The sequence below is a fragment of the Aplysia californica genome, unplaced genomic scaffold (genome assembly GCF_000002075.1).
Source record: "Aplysia californica isolate F4 #8 unplaced genomic scaffold, AplCal3.0 scaffold01179, whole genome shotgun sequence".
Lineage (NCBI taxonomy): Eukaryota > Metazoa > Mollusca > Gastropoda > Aplysiida > Aplysiidae > Aplysia > Aplysia californica.
This window is the reverse complement of record NW_004798449.1, coordinates 43,295-63,430: the sequence shown is the minus strand read 5'-3', so window position 1 is coordinate 63,430 and position 20,136 is coordinate 43,295. Positions and strand designations below refer to the sequence as shown.

General features: G+C 36.9%; 1 protein-coding gene and 3 non-coding genes across 4 annotated transcripts in view; 3 read left to right on the top strand and 1 right to left on the bottom strand.

The window, feature by feature from the left end:
• Window positions 1-20,136, top strand: part of LOC101850862 (glutathione hydrolase 1) — a gene marked incomplete in the record, with an annotated part of 54,641 nt that overhangs the window by 10,975 nt on the left and 23,530 nt on the right. Inside the window, 4 exon segments of the mRNA XM_005112080.3 lie at window positions 11,377-11,485; window positions 13,610-13,761; window positions 15,171-15,285; window positions 17,617-17,684. Coding sequence (XP_005112137.2) covers window positions 11,377-11,485; window positions 13,610-13,761; window positions 15,171-15,285; window positions 17,617-17,684 — 444 coding nt within the window.
• Window positions 1,831-2,052, bottom strand: LOC118478908. Its single transcript, XR_004859350.1, has one exon. It is a non-coding gene; the product is annotated as a small nucleolar RNA U3 (small nucleolar RNA).
• LOC118478906 lies at window positions 4,890-5,111 on the top strand. The gene has a single exon (XR_004859348.1). It is a non-coding gene; the product is annotated as a small nucleolar RNA U3 (small nucleolar RNA).
• LOC118478909 lies at window positions 9,289-9,510 on the top strand. Its single transcript, XR_004859351.1, has one exon. It is a non-coding gene; the product is annotated as a small nucleolar RNA U3 (small nucleolar RNA).

The following is a 20,136-nucleotide window of genomic DNA, read 5'->3' as shown; positions in this document are numbered from 1 at the left end:
AGAGAGAGAGAGAGAGCACATAAACACACAAACACACACACACACGCACTCACACACACGCACACGTACACACACACACACACACACACACACACACACACACACACACACACACATGGTTCTCCCTCCTGTAGGCTGCTATCATGTCCCAATTTTACGATCTTCACTTCACGACTTGTGTGTGATTATGCCATAGATGTCTGCATGAACAATGGAGTGACTAAAAATGTCAAGCCTTTATGATTGTACTTTTGTATATCAGAATTTTTCTGTTAATATTATAGGGTCGATACAAGAAGTTCTAGTGAAATTGAACAAATTATACTGAATAACTACTGTATGGTTGGCAGGTGCTCTGGTGTGGTTTGCTTCTTCTTTCCTATCAAACGTCTATCATCTTTATCTCCCCTCCTTTTTTGTGTTTGTTTCTCTCAGAGATCTCCTCCGGCACTTGTATGATATTATTGTGTGTTGCAAGTGCCTTAAAGCACATACTAAAACTAAACAACTTTGATTTTATAGTATGTCATATTCAGATTCAGTTGATTACAGTATTGCATCTGCTCATGGGTGGATGGCGGGTGTTCTGGTGTTGCTAGTTCCTTCTTTCGTATCAAACATGATCTTTCTATCGACCTTATCCCTTTTCCTTTCCTTCCTTCTAGTAACACTTTTTATCTTTGGCACCCATATCATAATGGCCTAATTGTGTTGCTCTGCTAGTACATGTACCATGGAACATCCTGCTACAACTTAACAACGGTTATAAAACAGGTGCTTTTTTTAGATCTAGTGTAAAAGACCTAGATCTATATATGTCTTTTTGGGTGCTCTGGTGTGGTTTGCTCATTCTTTCTAATCAAACATCTATCATCCTTTTCTCCCCTTCTTCTTTTTTGTGTTTATTGCTCTCGTGTAATACCTCTAATATTCCACACTTATATGACCTTATTATGTTGCAAGTGCCGTAAAACACTTACTAAAAATTTTAGAAATTTTGAGTACGATGCCCTTGATCTAAACAATTCGTTTGTGGTAAACGGAACCACTCGCGACTCGCATACGACGAATAATAATTTTTATATCACACCATGTATCTTTGTGCGTAACAGAGGGTTTTGGGGAGACGGCACTTACATCACCTTGGGTTTAACCAAAGCAAGCTATCTCCACTAATAATAGTAATAATGCGGGTCACAGGCTGAGCCTAGTACAATTAGGTTAAACCATTCGTCTATTTAAAAAAAAATGATAGTCTGTTCTGATTGCCTGTTCCAACTCCTTGTCCCCACTGTCTAAATCAGTAGCAATATATTAGTACATGTATTACTTTCATAAAAATGAAGACACCCACAAATACTTTTTTTTGTAGTCACAGTATTTTAGGTTTTGAAAATTAATAAACCCTCTCGATTCTCACTCAAGTAACTATGTTCAACATAAAAGAAAGGCTGATATTTCAATAACAACAACTAGAATCTAGATTTGTTGTTTACTGGTGGGTCTTTGGTTTAATTTACGGCAACACAATATAGGGCCTAGGCCTTGTCGTCGTAACCATTCATGTCATTTGTGTAGAAGAATTAGAATGGATATAAACCACTCTGCAGTTCCCCCTCGAGTTGTTCAACAAAACCCAGCTTCATTTTCAATTAATCACAGTTGGCAATGACCACCACCACCCCCCCCCCCCCGAAAAAGTACCTATATTCCATAGTCAGGGTCAAGGCAGCTGGCCTCCAAAATGATCAATATTGTGTTGATGTGCTTATGCAACATTTCCACTGTTAGTCAGCTACCATTCATGTCATTTGATATTAAAAGAGAAAAACCACTCTGATTGCCAGTTCCCCCTCCTTGTCCCCACTGAGGGAGGAAAGGAACGATCCTCAACGAGACACGGCCTGACTACGAGAGCAGTAGTCATGCCAGCCTCAACTTCACGCTCAGAGGAACTGACGTAATCTCGTCATCGTGGTTTACGTGCCGATCGATTTTACTCGACGTCTCGGCAAGACATACTTTAGAAATGATCCCTAAAAGTATGATCTTAAACTGTAATGAATTCCCCAAAATCTCTTACATTTCAGATGGTGGTTTTTCGTATGGTTTTCACATTCTCCTTTTGTTGAAAGTAGGTCTCATTGTTAATGCCTGTATGCTAATAGGGAACGAATTTTACACGCAGAGCTGGTGCAACATGTTGAATTTATCACTGCGCTGTCACACATTATATAATATATCAGCTTGACACGTGTATAGTGTCATTGTCCCTTCGAGACTAGTGAGTCAATAGTGAAGAAAAGGGAGGTTATTATTTTGAAAAAATATTACCCTGGCTTATCCTCCTTTAAAAATCTCTCTCTTTGTCGTATCAATAAATAAAATGTATGAGCGGTCTAGTACATGTATGGACTTTATTGTCTAGGGTCTCAGCTTTTTATCAGAAAAAAAAAATGATGCTGATCGATTGTTTTTTAATGTGGGAGTTGGGTTGGGGGGAGGGGGTCTATTGGCTGGGTGGTTTCAATTATATCCTACAATGTATTGAAGAAATCTGAAGAAATTTAAAACTTGCATCATCCAAGGCACTGTCCTAAAAATAAAAAAATAATATGAGGTAACAATTAAAAAATCCCTCAAAGAGTTTAATTTGTTAAATTTTATTAGAAATTTGACTTCATAACATTTAACACCAAAATTTTGGCACAAATGTACTGTCATACAGGCTTAGCAATCACAGTCATTCTATCTTGATATATTATATGCTGACACTAACACATAGTCACACACAAGCCGAGAAGATCATGAAGGAAAGATGGAATAATGTGCATGCACAGGTGTGTTTATGTGTGTGTATATGTATGTGTGTGTACATATATGTGTGTGTGTGTGTGTGTGCGTGTGTGTGTGTGTGTGTGTGTGTGTGTGTGTGTGTGTGTGTGTGTGTGTGTGTGTGTGTGTGTGCACGCACATGTGTGCGTATGTGTATGCGTGTGCGTGTGTGTACCTTTTATGTTTTTAAGAGTATGCGTGTAGATTCCATCTCAAAATTTAGGATTCCTTAATAAAATAAACCAAGTCAAAACTTTGAGTTGTAAAATTTATTTTTAAAAAACAAACAACTGAAGGTAGGGCTTTTCCAGAAGCTACTCAGGGTAGAATTCCCTCCTGCTACATTAATTTAAAGGGGCGCCGCACCTACTTCGACCACATTGAAATCTAGTCTAAAAAGCACATTTGTTTGAATCCCATTTCATTAACCGGACTGATTCTTCTTCCTACAACAAGTGTGGTCAGTTGCTACCTCAGATTGACAAAGATCTATCTGACATTTTTAAAGTTCATTTTGAATTACTAAGACCGTGAGATCAGAAATGAAATGCTCTTTGCTCTATCAAAATCATATGATTATTCGAAGTTGCTGTCAATATATTGAAAGAACTGCATTCGAAAATGCTTTGACAGGATGTGAAACTCAAAGTCTTTGACTTCAAATTTCTCATAACTAGATACTGTGCAGATAGAACTTTGTAAATCTGAGGTAGCCAGTAGCCACAGTGATTTTCATTTGGTGTATGTGTGCTTCATCAGATTACCAGTGTAGAAGTATATGAAAAGTTTCGCAACAAACACGACAAACGCCATTTTCAAAGTTTAGACGAAACTTGTACCGTCGTATCTAGAAAGGTGAGGTACATTCCAAAATCAGCTTTTTTTAATGACAAAACACGATTTTTCCTCATTAAAGAACTGCAGAAAGTTACGCTTTTTAAAAACAAAACGCAACAGCAGCGGTAGACCTTTTTGACAAACTGCGACATAAATTTTGCGCGCCAATCAGGTGCTTTCCTAAAGTCACCCGACTTCGCTTGTGGTTAAAAAAACCTTACATCATGTTTACTCTATAACCAAAGCTGCCCAAGATTATTCAGTATTAATGGGAGATTGAAGAACAGAAATCTTCATTTTTCTAAGAACTGGAGAAATGGAAATGTCATGTTTTGTCATAAAACTGATCATAATTATATTTATTTATAATAATATGTATTTGAAAGAATTGCTGTATGTGGAATGGACCAGTACGCAGGAGTCGTAGAGATTTAAATGTTATTTCGTTGTGAAGCTCCTGGAGCCTCCAGGGAATGGGTGCAATAGAAGTGATCATATTAGTTTGATGATGGTCATGATAATAATATTAATAGTAATAGTAATAATGATGATAATAATTATTATAGTAATAATAATGGTAATAATAGTAATAATGATAAGTAATAATGATAATAATAATAATAATAATAATAATAATAATAATAATAATAATAATAATAATAATAATAACACTGATAATTTTACTATTATTGTTAGTATTATTATTTCTATTATAATTTTTATTGTTATTGTGTGTGGTTGGGGGGGGGGGGGGTAGGAGTGTTGGGGAAGAAGCAGAGCCCCTTCCCACTCCCACCCCTACTCTACAGTTTCTGCGTGAGACATGGGCGTCACGCTGAATATAAATACCTGATACTGATGCAACGCAGTGAAGCAAACACTCTTAATTTTTTCTTTATTTTTTTAAAAACGAACGACAAAAAGAAACATTTAAAGGAAGATAAACTTAGAAAATAAAAAGTAATAACCTCCCTTTTCTTCACCCTGGACTCACACTTTTCGAAGGGATTATGACACCACACACGTGTCAAGCTGGTATTCGTGTTAACACAACGAAAATATTTAACATGTTGCCCCAGCTTTGAGTGTAAAATACGTTCCCTATTAGCATACAGACATTAGCAATGATATCAACTTTCCACAAAGGGAGAATATGAAAACCATATTGAAAGCCATCATCAGAAATGTAAGAGATTTTGAGGAACTCATTACTGGTTAAGATCATACTTTTAGGGATCATTTCTAAAGTATGTCTTGCCGAGACGTCGAGTAAAATCGATCGGCACGTAAACCACGATGACGAGATTACGTCAGTTCCTCTGAGCGTGAAGTTGAGGCTGGCATGACTACTGCTCTCGTAGTCAGGCCGTGTCTCGTTGAGGATCGTTCCTTTCCTCCCTCAGTGGGGATAAGGAGGGGGAACTGGCAATCAGAGTGGTTTATTCTTTTATTGAAACAATGACATGAGTGGTAAACTGCTGCTGAAGCTATTTGGAGTTGGTTTTGGCACTCCGATTGTCTAACCCCCCCCAACAAAACAAATGATTGGTTAACTATTAGATCTAGTTCTACTTAGAATTTGTCGATTGGTAGCCTGGACTCATGATGGTGAGATTGTGGGTTCAGGAGTTCGAGCCTCAAAAGACACTTTACACTAATTTCCCACTTGGCTCGGTCCTTTTGGCGAAATCTGACACACGTACCTGAATGAAATCTTCGCTCTGTCTCTTGCTGTCACATCTGGTATACAAGCCTTTTTGCACTTTAACCAGAATATGTTATGTATTAGTATGAAATTAATTGTGATAGTGGAAACGGTTAATACGATTAACAAACAAAAATGTTGAACGTTATTGGGCTCTAGCATGCGAATACAATTTTTCACATGGAATTTGGGTCGTAGAATTCGAATCTAGTGGCAGATTTTCTCTATCAGGTCAGGATTTTTAATACAGTACATTGCATAAAAAAAAAAAATTCATTTAAGCATAAACCCATAAAAGTCATGCACTTTTTGGGTTTAAGCATTTGAGTATGTTTTTCGTATGGAATTTAGGTCGTACAATCTGAACTGGAATCAGATTTTCCATGTCAAGTCAGGATTTTTAATACGGTATGCCAAAATTGTTTTTTCTTTTTCATGTATTTAAACGTAAACCCTTAAAATCTCACTTACATATTCGAGTATTAAGAACATTATTTTATTCTATTAAGTACAGTTTACTATACATTTTTAAAAACATTAATGTGTAAAATTGAGAGTGGAATGAAGACATTATGGGCCACTTTAGAGGATCTTCTGTACTTTCGACTCACCTCAGCTGATGTTTCCTCTGAGCATCCAACAGAAATCAGCCATGCTGTGAGAGCTCCACTTTCCTTTTATTGTGTCATGATGTTGCGAATTCTGGCGCTTGTTAATTTTTGACATGCAGAGTTATTAATATCATCTTAATACATGGTGCGCATCGGGGGATCGGATTGGGTCGGGGTGGTTTGCTAGCCAGATTGAGGACACAAGGCGGTTATTGTGGCACAAGCCGATTGCGTCCGACTCCTCGCCTCAGAAAATAAACGTGTTTGTTTTCAGGCGACGAGTCAGGCGATCGACCAGATTTGACCTGACCCGATCCCATCCATAAAGGTCGCCTGGTATAAAGCTTATTCATTTGTCTATTATTCGATGAAAAAGTACCCATCTATCTTGAATAGAAGTCAGGATATTTATATTTTGCAATTGAACGAGCCTTGAGAGTCCTTGGAAACTGAAAATTTACATTTTAAAGTAAAATCCACACAGAAATGTGTTTTCAAATGTACGTAACACATGCTGAACTAAAAAACAAAAATTGCCAGACCGGCGGAAAAACCCCTCTTACTAACCCCCCCCCCAAAAAAAAATCCTCTTTGTAAAACTAAAGGACTTTGTTATCTTCCCCCCAGACAGGGTCCCTAGTACCAAGGACTGCAGGTCGATGTCTTCAATTTCATTATTTCGATGAACGCCTGATTTCACCCAGATGCCTCACATATTAATTTTTTTTTTTATGGCCATGATACATGTACCCAGATTGAATCTCTCCCTTTGTTCACCTGACACAGGGGCCCACGTCCTCTGGAAATTTAAAGAGGCCAAGGCGTCTGTGAAGGAAATGAATTTTCTTAGACATCCTAATTGCAGCGAGGAATTCATTCATTATGCTATCAGTTTTTTTTATACCTTGTGGGTTTTCACTCTTCTGACGCACAAGAAAGTTTTGACACAGATCTGACCAGGCTTTGCCTTTTTCTCAAGTGAAATCACCATTATACTCTGATCAAATGTGTCAGTCAAATGACTTTGAATTATTATCAGGTTCAACTAAAATATCTGTGCTTTTTTTCAGTCTTGGCATTGCAGTAGCACACAAGAAAAAACAAATATCACACTGTGGATGGACACAAAACCCGTGAATTAATTCACGAAATGACGCAACTAAACAGTAAAAACGTTTTTAAATTAAAACAAATTTTTTTTAGTAGAAGCTACTTGAATGACTTGAATAAATGGTTATCAAATGGTTTCACAGTTTATTTATTACACAATTGAAAAGCGACTGTTTTTTTTTTCTTCACTGTCTTTTGAATTTAAGCTTACATTATTACATTATTTTAGCACACTTTATATTTATAATACTATAGCATTGAAAGGAATGTAAGCTAGATGACAGTTTGTCGTAGAAAAATTTGACATAGGACTTAACACAAAATATAACACACTTGGCTAATTAATTATCTTTCTTTAAAAAAAAAAGTTATTTCTGTTTTTAGAGACTTTGACTATTCTTACCTCCCATGGAAATGTCAAGAGTAACACTGGTCAAGAATAAAAACGGCTTAGCAACGAAAGCTGTCAAATTTTATGGAAAATAATGTGCTGAATCCAAATATGTTGTTAGTTTTCATCTATTAGGTCAGGTTATTGCAGAATTCCCATATTAAAATATTTTCAGGTATTCCAGATAGTCTAAGGGGAGGTAAGAATAATAGGCTCTATTTTTATACAAGGGGGGTAACCTTTACTTTTTCCATAAAGGCCATTAATCGATCCTGTTATATTTGCATAATGTCCTATATCACATTTTAAAATGACATATTGTCTTAGACTATAGACCCCTTTCATTCATACAGTTTATTGTTTACTCAAATAGCGACAGAAATTATGCAATCTAAAATTCGAAAGACAATGCAAGAAAGTTATACCAATGCTTATAACTTTTGTAATAAAGTCACTGAGAAACTTCAAAGGGAGGTAATTATATAATAATTATTTATCAAAACTAATATTAGCGTTTTCCATTGTTTAGTTGTGTCGTTTCGAGAATTAATTCTTGAATTTAGTGACCTCCCATAGCTTTCAGTGTTTTTCTTTTGTGCTACTACCGTATATAAACAGAAAAAGCAATTACCAAGCGTCAGTGATACAGATTAAGTTAAAAGAGACCATTTTACTTGGACCTGATATTTAAAAAGTCAAATTTGATGATATATTTGGACAGATGATGATTTCACTCGCGAAAAAGATGTTACGCAATGAGCTGAACTTAACAGCGTAAAATTGTATTTTTGATACTTATTTATCAGTATGAAATTTTAGGGGGTTAGGTTTTAATTTAAAAATCCTGACCTATTAGAGAAAATCTGTCACCAAATTCGGATTCTACGACCTAGATTTTATAAATATGAATATCATATTCACATGCCTAAGCCCGAAAAGTGAGTGAGATTTTTTAGGGTTATCATCGGCTATGTTTAAATGAAACAAAGAACCCCCCCCCCCCCACACCCCCCCCCCAAAAAAAATAAAAAAATAAAAATACAAATAAATAAATAAATTTTAACAAATAAATTGCGAAATATCGTAATAGTAATAGAAAACCTGACCTGATAAAAAAACAAAACAAACTAATACCAGATTCGGATTCTTCGACCCAAATTCCATATATGAAAACAAATATTCATATGCCGAAGCCCAAAATTTTTCTAAATTTTGTCGACCTGTGTAATTTATCTGCAATACACGTGCAAAACCTTGCCTGATTGACTAAAACGAATAACACATTTGGATTAAGTACGGTACATAAAATGCCCTTCAATGTGACTACTTTTGCTGTTAAGATTTTTTTTTTTTTTACGAAATCGTTGACCAGCATTATTTCCGAATTCATTCATTAAAAAAAAAAAATATTGTTACGAACGGAAAGTATCAAGTATCAAGTAATCTCCCTTGAACAGAACAAACACCACGAAAATATAACTAGTTATGTCCCTTCCCATCTGTCTCATTATTCTGATAAAAAAAGACAGTTATGTCCCTTGCTCAAGGGATGTAAGTGGGAAGAAAGTTTGTAAAGCTATCTTTCATTGTTTTACAGTATTAGCATTATGGAATATTAAAGCAAAATAATGCCAATGATAGTATTCAACGCATTTATAGGATTTAAGCCCAGGTCATTTGAAGAATTGTGATATTTGAATTAAGGCTAAGTTGACCTTTTTAAAATATGTACAATTATGTACGATATATTATGGTGCAATTATGATTTTACTAAACCTTCATTATGAAGTGTAATAATTAAGATCATACTTTTAGGGATCATTTCTGAAGTATGTCTTGCCGAGACGTCGAGTAAAATCGATCGGCACGTAAACCACGATGACGAGATTACGTCAGTTCCTCTGAGCGTGAAGTTGAGGCTGGCATGACTACTGCTCTCGTAGTCAGGCCGTGTCTCGTTGAGGATCGTTCCTTTCCTCCCTCAGTGGGGACAAGGAGGGGGAACTGGCAATCAGAGTGGTTTTCCTTTTACAATACAAATGACATGAATGGTAGTACAGTGGACTTTGCGCGCTATAAAAGGTGCTAGTCAGCTTAAGTAGAATCTATTAATCTAACGGGAAGAAACTGACATTTTTCGGCTGGTTTTGGAATTTTTATCAAATGATTTTTGTTTTGCCTCAGCACCTTTCATGTCCATTAAAGAACATATTTCCGTTTGGATTTTACTGAAAAACGTTGATTAAAGGCTTAAAATATGTAATTTTTCAGTTTCCACTGACTCTCTTGCTAAGGAAATTTTATAAGGCAACTTTGGTGGCCCTTTTCTCGCTAATTTTTTCTCTGAAACCACGCGACCCCCACCTCGTTCAATCGCCAGTGTCTTGACTTATAGTTATAGATCTACGAAAGATAAATGGATATACCTTCCATCGAAAGCAAGACAAACGGACAGGCTTTAAGGTGATACCAGTAACTCTGTATGCCCAAAATTTGACGAGCACCTGATACCACCGCATTGTGACACATGACTGATCTAAGTGTCTGGCGAGTGCCATTAATTTTTCCTACGCTTTTTAAAATAAGGAAAGAATATGGGAGATGACCCAAGATACGGCAAACTGTGGAGTTAGGTTGTTTGGAGTTTTTTTTGGTTGAAAAACCAGTCTTTCTTTTATTTTGAGCTTTGTTACTGTAGAAAAATGCATTTAATTTTCAAAAGTTTTAAAATACTGGGACTACAAAAATGCATTTGTGTGGTTTTTTTCTTACGAAAACGATTATGTTGCTACTGATTAGACAAAAGCCCATTTATGGAACTACTAAACTTTATTCAGAAAAAAGCAACTACCCCATAACGAATACACTGCAACAGGAAATAGTAGCTTCTGATCTGCAACTGAGGAATGTTATTGCAATTGTAGTTGAAAATATTTGAAGTGCACTTCGACACAATGTTGATCATTTTGGAGGCAGGCTGCCTGACTGTGGAACATGTACCTTATTTCAATGGTTGTCAAATTAGGGGTTCATTGCCACTTATGTGTGATTGGGAATCAAGCTGAGTTTTGTTGAACAATTCGTGTGCGAGGCTTTTACAAGTCTCAGCTAATACAAGATGAATTAATAATAGACTATCATCTTTATTGCATTGCTAGTGCTGTAAAACTCTTACTAAAGCAAACAAAAAAACCCCTAAAGAACCAACTCTCTCTAAAACAAAATAAAACTATTACTAAAAAAAACCCAACCCCCTTGCTGAAACAAAGTAAGACTTCTATTTACTATTTAACCCCCCCCTCGAAAAAACTCTCACTAAGTTAGTAAGACTACTAAAGGACATTTTCTCTTCTCCCTGACACAAGGTCCCCAGAACCAGGGTCTGCCTGTTATCAACATAGTTATTGTGTTCTTGTGTTGAAAGTGCTGTAAAACTCTTGCTAAAACAACAACAGCAAACTACATCTCCCCCTAAAACAACCCCCCAAAAATGTTACTAAACGAAATAAAACTCTTTAAAAAAAAACCCCTCTTACTGAAATAAAGAATAAACAGCTCCTACTAAAACAAAAAAAACCCAAAAAACTTTTACTGTAACAAAGACAAAAAAACGCTTACTTTAACTACAACAAAAAACCCCCCACCAAAAGTTCAATCTAAAACCACCCCCCCCCCCCCAATTAAAAAAAACATCCAAAAGAACAACACTTCCCCTCCCCCCCCTAAAAAAAAACTAACAAAAAAACAGCAGATGAAACTGCTACTAGATCTAACCCCTCCATCCAAAAACCAAAAACAAAACAAAACAACACAAAAAAACAAACCCAACCAAAATAAAAGAAAACTATTTAAAACTAAAGCGATTGTTTTTCTCATCCCCCCCACAGACACGGCCCCCAGAACCAGGGACTGCGGGTCATTATCATCTCCTCGGTGGTGTTTGCTGTGGCGGTCACTGTTGCCCTTATCCTCACCATCTACCTGGAGCCCAAGCAGGTCAGTCAGTCTCTCTGCCCCGGCTTGACCGGACAGGTGTTTTTTTTTTGTTTTAGTAGAGGTACGGCTCTCGCGACTGCATAATGAATAGCATAAGGTCATATATGAGTATGAGCGCCAAGGAGTGGATGTCAACAGAGAAGTCCTTGTAGGGAATCAGGCTTACTCTGCTCACCCCTCTAGCTTCAGTAGCACAAAGTCTGCTTCGACTATCAAGGCACCCTGAAAATAGCGGGTCACAAGAGTGTGACAAACATACAAAAGAAGTACAGGTAAAATGACGATAGTAAGGATTAGGAAAGAAAAAGCAGCAGTTCCCATGTTGCAGTTCAGGCAGAGTTATGAGCATGACATTGATGAATGAGCCCATTTTCAATTACAATTCTACTGTGCCTAGGAGCATGATTAATGTCCCCCTTTGGGAATGGCCTAAAGACACTTCAGTCTCTCTGCCCCGGCTCGACCGGAAGGGTGTGTCTGGTTTGTTGTTAGGAAGTGACTTTTCTCTCCAGACGGTGAAAATATCCTGTGTCTCGCTATTCTGATCCCCCTCAGGTGTGCTACATACTAGTACAGTAAAGCCTATAACACAGAAACATGCAGGACAGCACAGAGAATAACTTATGTTGTAGAGATAGGTTTCAGGTTTAGTTTATTTAATGGGCTGGGTGAAGCAGCCGTTTCACACCAAGAAAAGCATGGCAAACAACAGTGAAAAAAACCCAAAACCAATCAAACAAAAAAACCCCCCAAAAATCAAGACTACAAAAATAAGAATGAAATGTCAAGAGCAGAACGCATCTGATACCTACCAGTCCTCCCAATTATAGCCTAATTTGAAGAAAGCTATTTGATTTTTTAAAAAAGGAATTAAGGCTATAGCAACGGTAATCACTTGTTGGCCTAAATGAGGAAACAAGCGTCAAACACCCATGAGAGTCATTTCTCAATTGCATGCGGTAAGTCATCTAGGGCCTAGGTGATTTTATCGACCTGCGAGAGGCCAGGGGGGTAGTCATCTGTGGTTAAGTAAGAGTTTTACAGCTCTTTTGCAACACGATTAGGTTATATGAGTGCTGACAAAGAGTACCAGAATCGAGAAATCCATGAATGAAGGTCACTGCAACTATAAGGTTCTGACATGTTTTTAAAAAAAAATGTTAACCTTCAGTGAGTAAAAAAAAAAGTAATAGGGGATATACAGTGTTCACCAAAAACGTAAAAAGTTGACCTATTTTCACACTTGAATGCAGGCCTATGAAACATGGTCCAACAGACGTGAGAGTACTTTTTGAGACTCGCGTGTCGGCGTCTAGACAGTCCTAAGAGGAAATCTACTAGCTTTTACTGAAATGTGGATGCTGAGTAGAATCTAGTGTTTCTGTCTCAAAATGAGCAATGTGTAAGCTAGGTTATTGTAAATCACTAATTGTAGGGATCCTGTGTAAGTAATGAAAGGTTGGTGTTTAACATAAGGCCCAGATAGAGAAACTTTTTAATTGTATAGGTTCTAGATTTTTTTAAAAAATGTGTTCGTTTGATTGCTGGGCTACTGAAGTGCCATATAAAGTTATGTGCACAGTGGCAAATTAATAAATGAGCTAGAATTTTTTTTAAAACAGGGATAGATGGCAAAAGTGAACAAACTATTGACTCTTTGCCATTCACTTTATGACAAGTGCACTTAGTGAGGATGGCTTTGACAAAAAGAATTTTCTGTTTGCAATGATTCCTGCTTTGTAAACAAATATGGTAAACTATTTATTTTTTATGTTTCAATGTCTAGATATCTATGTATTTAAGTATTTTGTATCATATTTATGTACATGTATATATATTATTATGATATCATGTTACACATTTTGCGTCCTGAGTGCTTTCTTGGCGTATCTCCTTTATTTTAAACAATGAAAACAGTTCATAACAAAGAGTTAGCTTACAAAGTCACATTTTCAATGTTAAAAAAAATGGAGATATGACAAGAAAGCTATGAGGTCGCGAATTGTATACCAAATTTCCGTTCTGGATCATTAAAAAGTGGAATATTTGAAGTAAATTAAATAGACAAATAGAATTGATAGTTTTTTCTTCTTCTTAGAATTGTGTAAATTGTTGTGTGTTCAGGTCCACGGTCACGCAGCAGTAGCGTGTGATGACGTCCGCTGCTCCCGGGTCGGCCTACAGGTGCTCAGGGACGGCGGGAACTCGGTGGACGCTGCTGTGGCAGCTGCCTTCTGTCAGGGAGTGGTCAGCCCCGCCCACTCGGGCCTTGGAGGGTGAGTTCAGGCCTAGAAATACTGTCAGTTAGTAGTGAAGGGTGAGTTCATGCTAGAAAAAGTGTCGGAAAGTCTTGAAGGGTGAGTTCGGGACTAGAAAAAGTGTTAGAAAGTCTTGAAGAGTGAGTTCATGACTAGAAAAAGTGTCAGAGAGGAGTGAAGGGTGAGTTCATAACTAGAAAAAGTGGTAGAAAGTATTGAAGTGTAAGTTCTTGTTTAAAAAAACTGGTAGAAAGTCTTGAAGTTGAAGTCCATGCTGAGCAGCGCAACCAGGATGGGGGCGGAGAGGATGGCGGGACAACAAGAGTGGGACTCGTGCTCGTGAAGTGGCGTTGATATGACACTGTTCTGTTTCAGTTAGGGTTCAGCAAGCGCTTGCGAACTCGCAATTCTTTGAAGCTGACTGAATTGCGACACACTCAGATATGGCGAACACGATCCAGCTCTCAAACAGGGGAAACCACTGACATTAACTTTAATTAATTATGATTAACAAATGATTACCTCCCTTTGAAGTTTTCTAGTCACTTTATCAAACATTCATAAACACTGTTTAGCTTTGTGGCATTTCTCTTTCAAATTTCAGATATCATTATAGTTATTACTGTCTATATAAACAGGAGACTGTAGAAATGAAAAAAGTCTAAGATTTGTAAACAATATGTTATGGAAAAAATATGATAAAGGACTTTTTACAAGTAAATTACACTTAGTTAATTGCATTTCTTGAAAAAATAGAAGTTACTTCCCTTTTGTCATATAGATTGTTACTCTTACCTCCCCTGAAAAAAAAAATGCTTGAAATTATATAAATATGTGAATTCTGCAAAAACCTGGCCTGATAGATGAAAACTAACAACATATTTGGAATCAGCACATCAGTTTCCATAAGAATTGACTACATTCATTGCTAAGGCTTTTTTGTCGTTGAACAGTATTATTATTTGAAAAACGACTTTTTACTTATTAAAACTTTTTGTTTTGCTTGGACTCAAATAATGTTGGTGGATGGTTGGTGGGTCCAATGATGTGGTTTTACGTTTTATCCTTTCAGACAATGTAATAATAATGATAGTACTAATACTAATAATAGTAATAATAATGTGTACACTAATAATACTATAATAATGATAATAGTAATAACAATAATAATATTAATTATAATAATGATAATAATAATATTAATAGTAATAATAATTGCTATTATATTGTGCATTATACCCATGCTCTTCAGCATGCTCAATTATCTTTACAAATATTATCAACCTTGCTGACCACTGCACTCATCTACTTTCCTTATCTCATCTAATGTTACTTTCTAGAGACATTTCTTATCTTCAGTACTTATATAACCTAGTTAAAAGTGCCGTAAAACTCTAAAACTAAAAAAATAATGTTTCATATTTCAGGGGTGGATTCGCTTTAGTTCACGACCACAAGTTCAAGAAATCGAGCGCCTACGACTTCCGTGAAACAGCCCCAAATGGAATCACTCCAGACATGCTTTCGTCTGCTAGCGAAAGTGTGAGTAGATTTTTTATAGTCCATTTTCTAAAGTCATTTTTATCATTGATTTAACAATTATTTTTGTTTGTTTGTTTCAGTTTTTTATATATTTTTTTAAAACTTAAATTAATTTTTGCGACATCTTTTGTTTTAACGGATGTTTGTAGACTGTTTTATTATTGGTTTTGGTTGAGTGTATTTTTTAAAATATTTAATATTTGTTGTGTCCTTTGTGGTAGTGGATTTTATTGTTTTATCTTTTTTTGTCTCTGGTTCTTGTCTGTAATGGATATTTTTTTGTGTGTCTTCTTATTTTTTCTTCATTGGGTTTTGTTTGTTATAGGGTTGAGTTGGGCTCTTTAATTCAACGTTTGTGGGTAACTAACTGTGCACTGGTCACACGGGGGCTCTCGTGGCCTAGAGGTTAAGGTGTTCACCTCTCTTTCAATAGGTCCCGAGTTCGCATTGAGATAGCGACGGAAAATATTCTTCGCTAAAAATGTTCTCCTTTCTCATCCTTTCCTGCTCTGTAACAAATTTCTGTCGTCTGCTTTCGTCTCCACTTTCTGCCCCCTCCCCCTCACCTCCTTTGCCCCCTCTTCTTGGCTCCTGACTCTTTCTGCTGCTTTTCTATTGCTACTTCTTACCTCCTTCTACTGCTGTCTTTTAGCCACAGCCCTGATCATCTGGTAACAAAGATCTACACCTAGCCCTCTCAGACAAGGGCAAATAATATCGGAGGTCCCATGTGCAAGTTGCCTACGTTAAAGATTCCTTGGTGGTCCAAAATAGATAAGAGTAGGCTTTGGATGTCACCTGGGCAAAATTCAAAATTTCCTTCCAGTTGAAAATGTTTGGTGTTTCTCGCGTGCTAATACAACCTTATGCTGTTGCAAGTGCCATAAAACACTTACCAAATTTTTTTTTAACCCTCAAAAAATGGTAATATTCTTAAACCTTTTAGCCCTTGCCGTTGGTACAGCGGTGAGTGAAACCCTATATCCAGCCCGGCACGTCTGGTACAAAATGCACACGGAAAGTAACAGGATGTTATAGATGATTTTGAAGATCTTTTTGAAGTAGATGCTGATAATGATGAGGACTACCCTGAGTGGGATATGGAAAGTGATTCTGACGATCTTATAAATATTAATAATAATTATATCGCTCTAGGAGCTAAGGCTGAGGGGCACGGTAGCCTCAGGATGTCAGGCCTGAAAGGGTTAACACTTTGCAGTCACACAGCTAGCTGTACAAAATACCCCATCTGGTCCCCCAGCCAGGAGAGCGACTACAACAGATTTCACGGGCCTGTCGCAGAACTGCGCCAGGTGACAGGAACAGACAATTTTCAACGGCACATTATTGCGTCAAGTGACCGCAAAAGATTAAACGACAAAAAACGAACCCTTCACTAGCAGCCATTTGTTTTGTGATCAAGCAGACAGAAGAATGGAGAGACTCCTCGCATTGCATACTACTACTACTACTACTACTACTATTACTACTACTACTACTACTACTACTACTACTACTACTTCTACTACTACTACTACTACTACTACTACTACTACTACTACTACTACTACTACTCCTACTACTACTACTACTACTACTATATACTACTACTACTACTACTACTACTCTGTCATAAGCTGACAAAACACCTTTTTTAAATTCACAGCCGTTTCAAGGAAAAGGTTTTTTGTCAGCGTAACCATTGAAAAATAGAGTACTTCCGAAATGTGGCTTTGAATTTATTCAAAAACTGGTCAGTTTCACTTTGATTTTTTTACACAAGTAGGGTAACTGATCAGACTTTCGATTTAGAGATAAACAATTTTTTGGCGCCAATATGAAAGAAAAGGCGTTTTGTCAGCTTACAGCAGTACTATTACTTCATGGACTATCTAGTGAAATGTATGGAGAGATAGCCTGTTGCTCTACACACATACGTCTCACAGACACTGGTAAAGTAATAGAAGTGGGTGGTTGGCGGATGCTCTTGTGTGATCTGCTTTTTCTTTCCTATCAAACATCTGTTGTCCTTTCCTTATCTCTCCTTCTTTTTCGTGTTTGTTACTCTCTTGTTGTAACACCTCTGAATGTGTTGCAAGTGCCGTAAAACTCTATCTATAACAAAGACAAGGTAATGAAGTATTTCTGTCCAAATTTATGAATCAATCTGATGTTTCCAGATGAATGAGTTTTTTTTGGTTGTTTTTTTTGTTTTGTTTTGTTGGTTTTTTGGTTTTTTGGTGGGGTTTGCTTTTTTGGTCTTTTTTTTTTTTCATGGTCAATTCTTAAATAATTATAATTTGTATATAATTTGCATTTTGTATATTCCAGGACATTCTAACTACAGGAGTGCCTGGACAGTTGAAAGGTCTGGCAGCCATGCACCGTGCACACGGAAAGTGAGTAAACAGTTTAGCCATAACCCTAGACCCATGTGAAGACTACAGGGTGGGGGAGGGAGCGGGGGGAGACAACGTAACCACTGTGTTCACAGAAAGTCAGTACAAACAGTTTAGCTATTACCCCAGACCCATATGAAGACTACAGAGTGGGGGAGGGGGGACAACGTGTCATGCTTGTTTGGTATTTAAACAAATTAAATTAGACCACAGGAAGTATTTTTGACTCCACTATTTAAAATCTAAATTAGATGTAAGTTCAACAAAATTTCTAAGATTAGGAGAGTTGTGTTTGTGGTTGGCGGGTGCTCTGGTGTGGTTTGGTTCTTCTTTCCTATCAAACATCATCGTCCTTATCTCCCCTCCTTCTTTTTTATGTTTGTTACTCTGATGTAACACCTCTAATCTTCTGGTGCTCATACGAACTTATGCAGTTGAGAGCGCCGTAAAACATGTACTAAATCAAAGGAGATCTGTGTCTTATGGGAACGCTGAGGAAGTGAGGTCAGAAATTGGTTGGGAAGAGGGGTCCTTTTCTCATCTAGCTCTATCTATCTGAAACTCTCTCCCGAACCAGTGTAATGCATGTGTGAATATGACTTGCAATATGGAATTTGGGTCGTAGATTCTGAAACTAGTGTCAGATTTTCTCTATCAGGTCAAGAATCTTAAGGCGATATGTCGCAGATAAAAAGGAAATTTTCTCTTTAATTTTTTAAAGCCGAAATCCTCAAAATCTCGCTCACTATTTGGGCTTATAGGCATGTGACTATGATTTTCATATGAAATTTGGGTCATAGAATCCGAATCTTGTGTCAGATTTTCTCGATCAGGTTAGGATTTGTCAATATGTACGTTACATTTTTTTTTCTATTTGACTCTCTTAAACATAAACCCCTAAAATCTCACCCATGAGTCTCCAAAATCCAATTTTATGCTGTTAAGTTTAGTTCGTTATGTAACATCTCTTTCTAGAGTGAAATCATCATCTGTTCAAATGTGTCATCACATTTGTCTCTTTTAACACTTTACGGTCACTTAGCGCAATAATGGGCGTAGTTCTGCGCCAGACTTGAGAAGTCCGTTGCAGTCACTCTCCTGACTGGATGACCAGATGGGGTATTTTGCACTGCTGGCTGTGTGACTGCAAAGTGTTAATGTCAGGTCCTTACCTGCCTTATACTTAGCAACCTGCCTAGCACCTCACTCCTGCCTCCCCAGAAATGGGATATAATTTATACAGCGACTATACACAACTGATCAAAATCTGTAAATTCTTTGCCATATCGACTGGCTAGAACTCAGATGGCCGCTAGATCGGAAAAGTAAAAATAAAGTAATGTCAGGTCCAGCTAGAATGCCTTCTTTCAACTTAATTAGCACAACTGACACTTGGGAATTGCTGCTTTTGTCTAAACATTGTAGCAGCACATCAGAAAGACTCTGAAGATACTGGGGGTGGACTCTGGACACTCAAGAATCAATTCTCAACAAAATGACACAAGTTGACTTACATTAGCTTTAAGGGGGCTAGCGGGTTGGGTATAGGGCAGCGGGGACTGATTTTCACTCCCTCTAAGCACTGTTTACTGTTGGTATTTTCCGATCCCTCATTCAGTCTGGACTATATTGGCACTAGTCGCTGAGTGATTAACATTAACAGAATTCAATTTTTGGAGGTTCTACGTTGTGTACTAACATGTTCGATGTTTAATCTTGTTTTTCTGAAAACACATTTTTTCATCACTTTTTGCTTGCATATGCCGTTTTTTTTGGCTCCACCATTTTAAAAAATATTTTCCAACTTAGAGACTTGAAATTTGGCAAGTAGTTAAAGAAAAGGTTTTTATACTTGAAGTGGGCTGGTTAGTTTTTTGTATATTTTGCTTTAGAATTGTTTTACTATGTTTTTTTTTCATGCCCAAATTTTTTTTTAAAGATCAAATTCCATATCCCCAACTTTGAGAACAATTTTGGATACTTTCTTGGTGTAGTACCATTTCAAATTTCAGCCTGCTCCAAAGTGTATTTATTTGTGACATTTTGCAAGTTACAGAAATTTTAAAATTTAAAAACTGTAGAGATGGAGAAAAAAAAATGTTCTATCCAATTTTCAAAATGACCACCATTTCCATGGCAACAGTTTATGACACGTAATCGAGTGTTTCAACGTTCAACAATCGAACATGTATCTATTGTCTCTCTCATACTTACTAGGGGCCTATGTTATCCCGAAGGTATCGATTCCTCTTAATAAATGAATTTAAGACAATTACCTCCCTTTGAAGTTTCGAAGTGACTTGACTGCACAAGTTAAAAGATACTGTTTAGCTCGCATTCATTGTCTTTCGAATATCGGATTACGTAAATTTCTATCGCTGTTTATATTACTAATAAACTGTAGAAATGAAAGAAATCCTAATTTCGAAACAATGTGTCCTGAAAAATATGA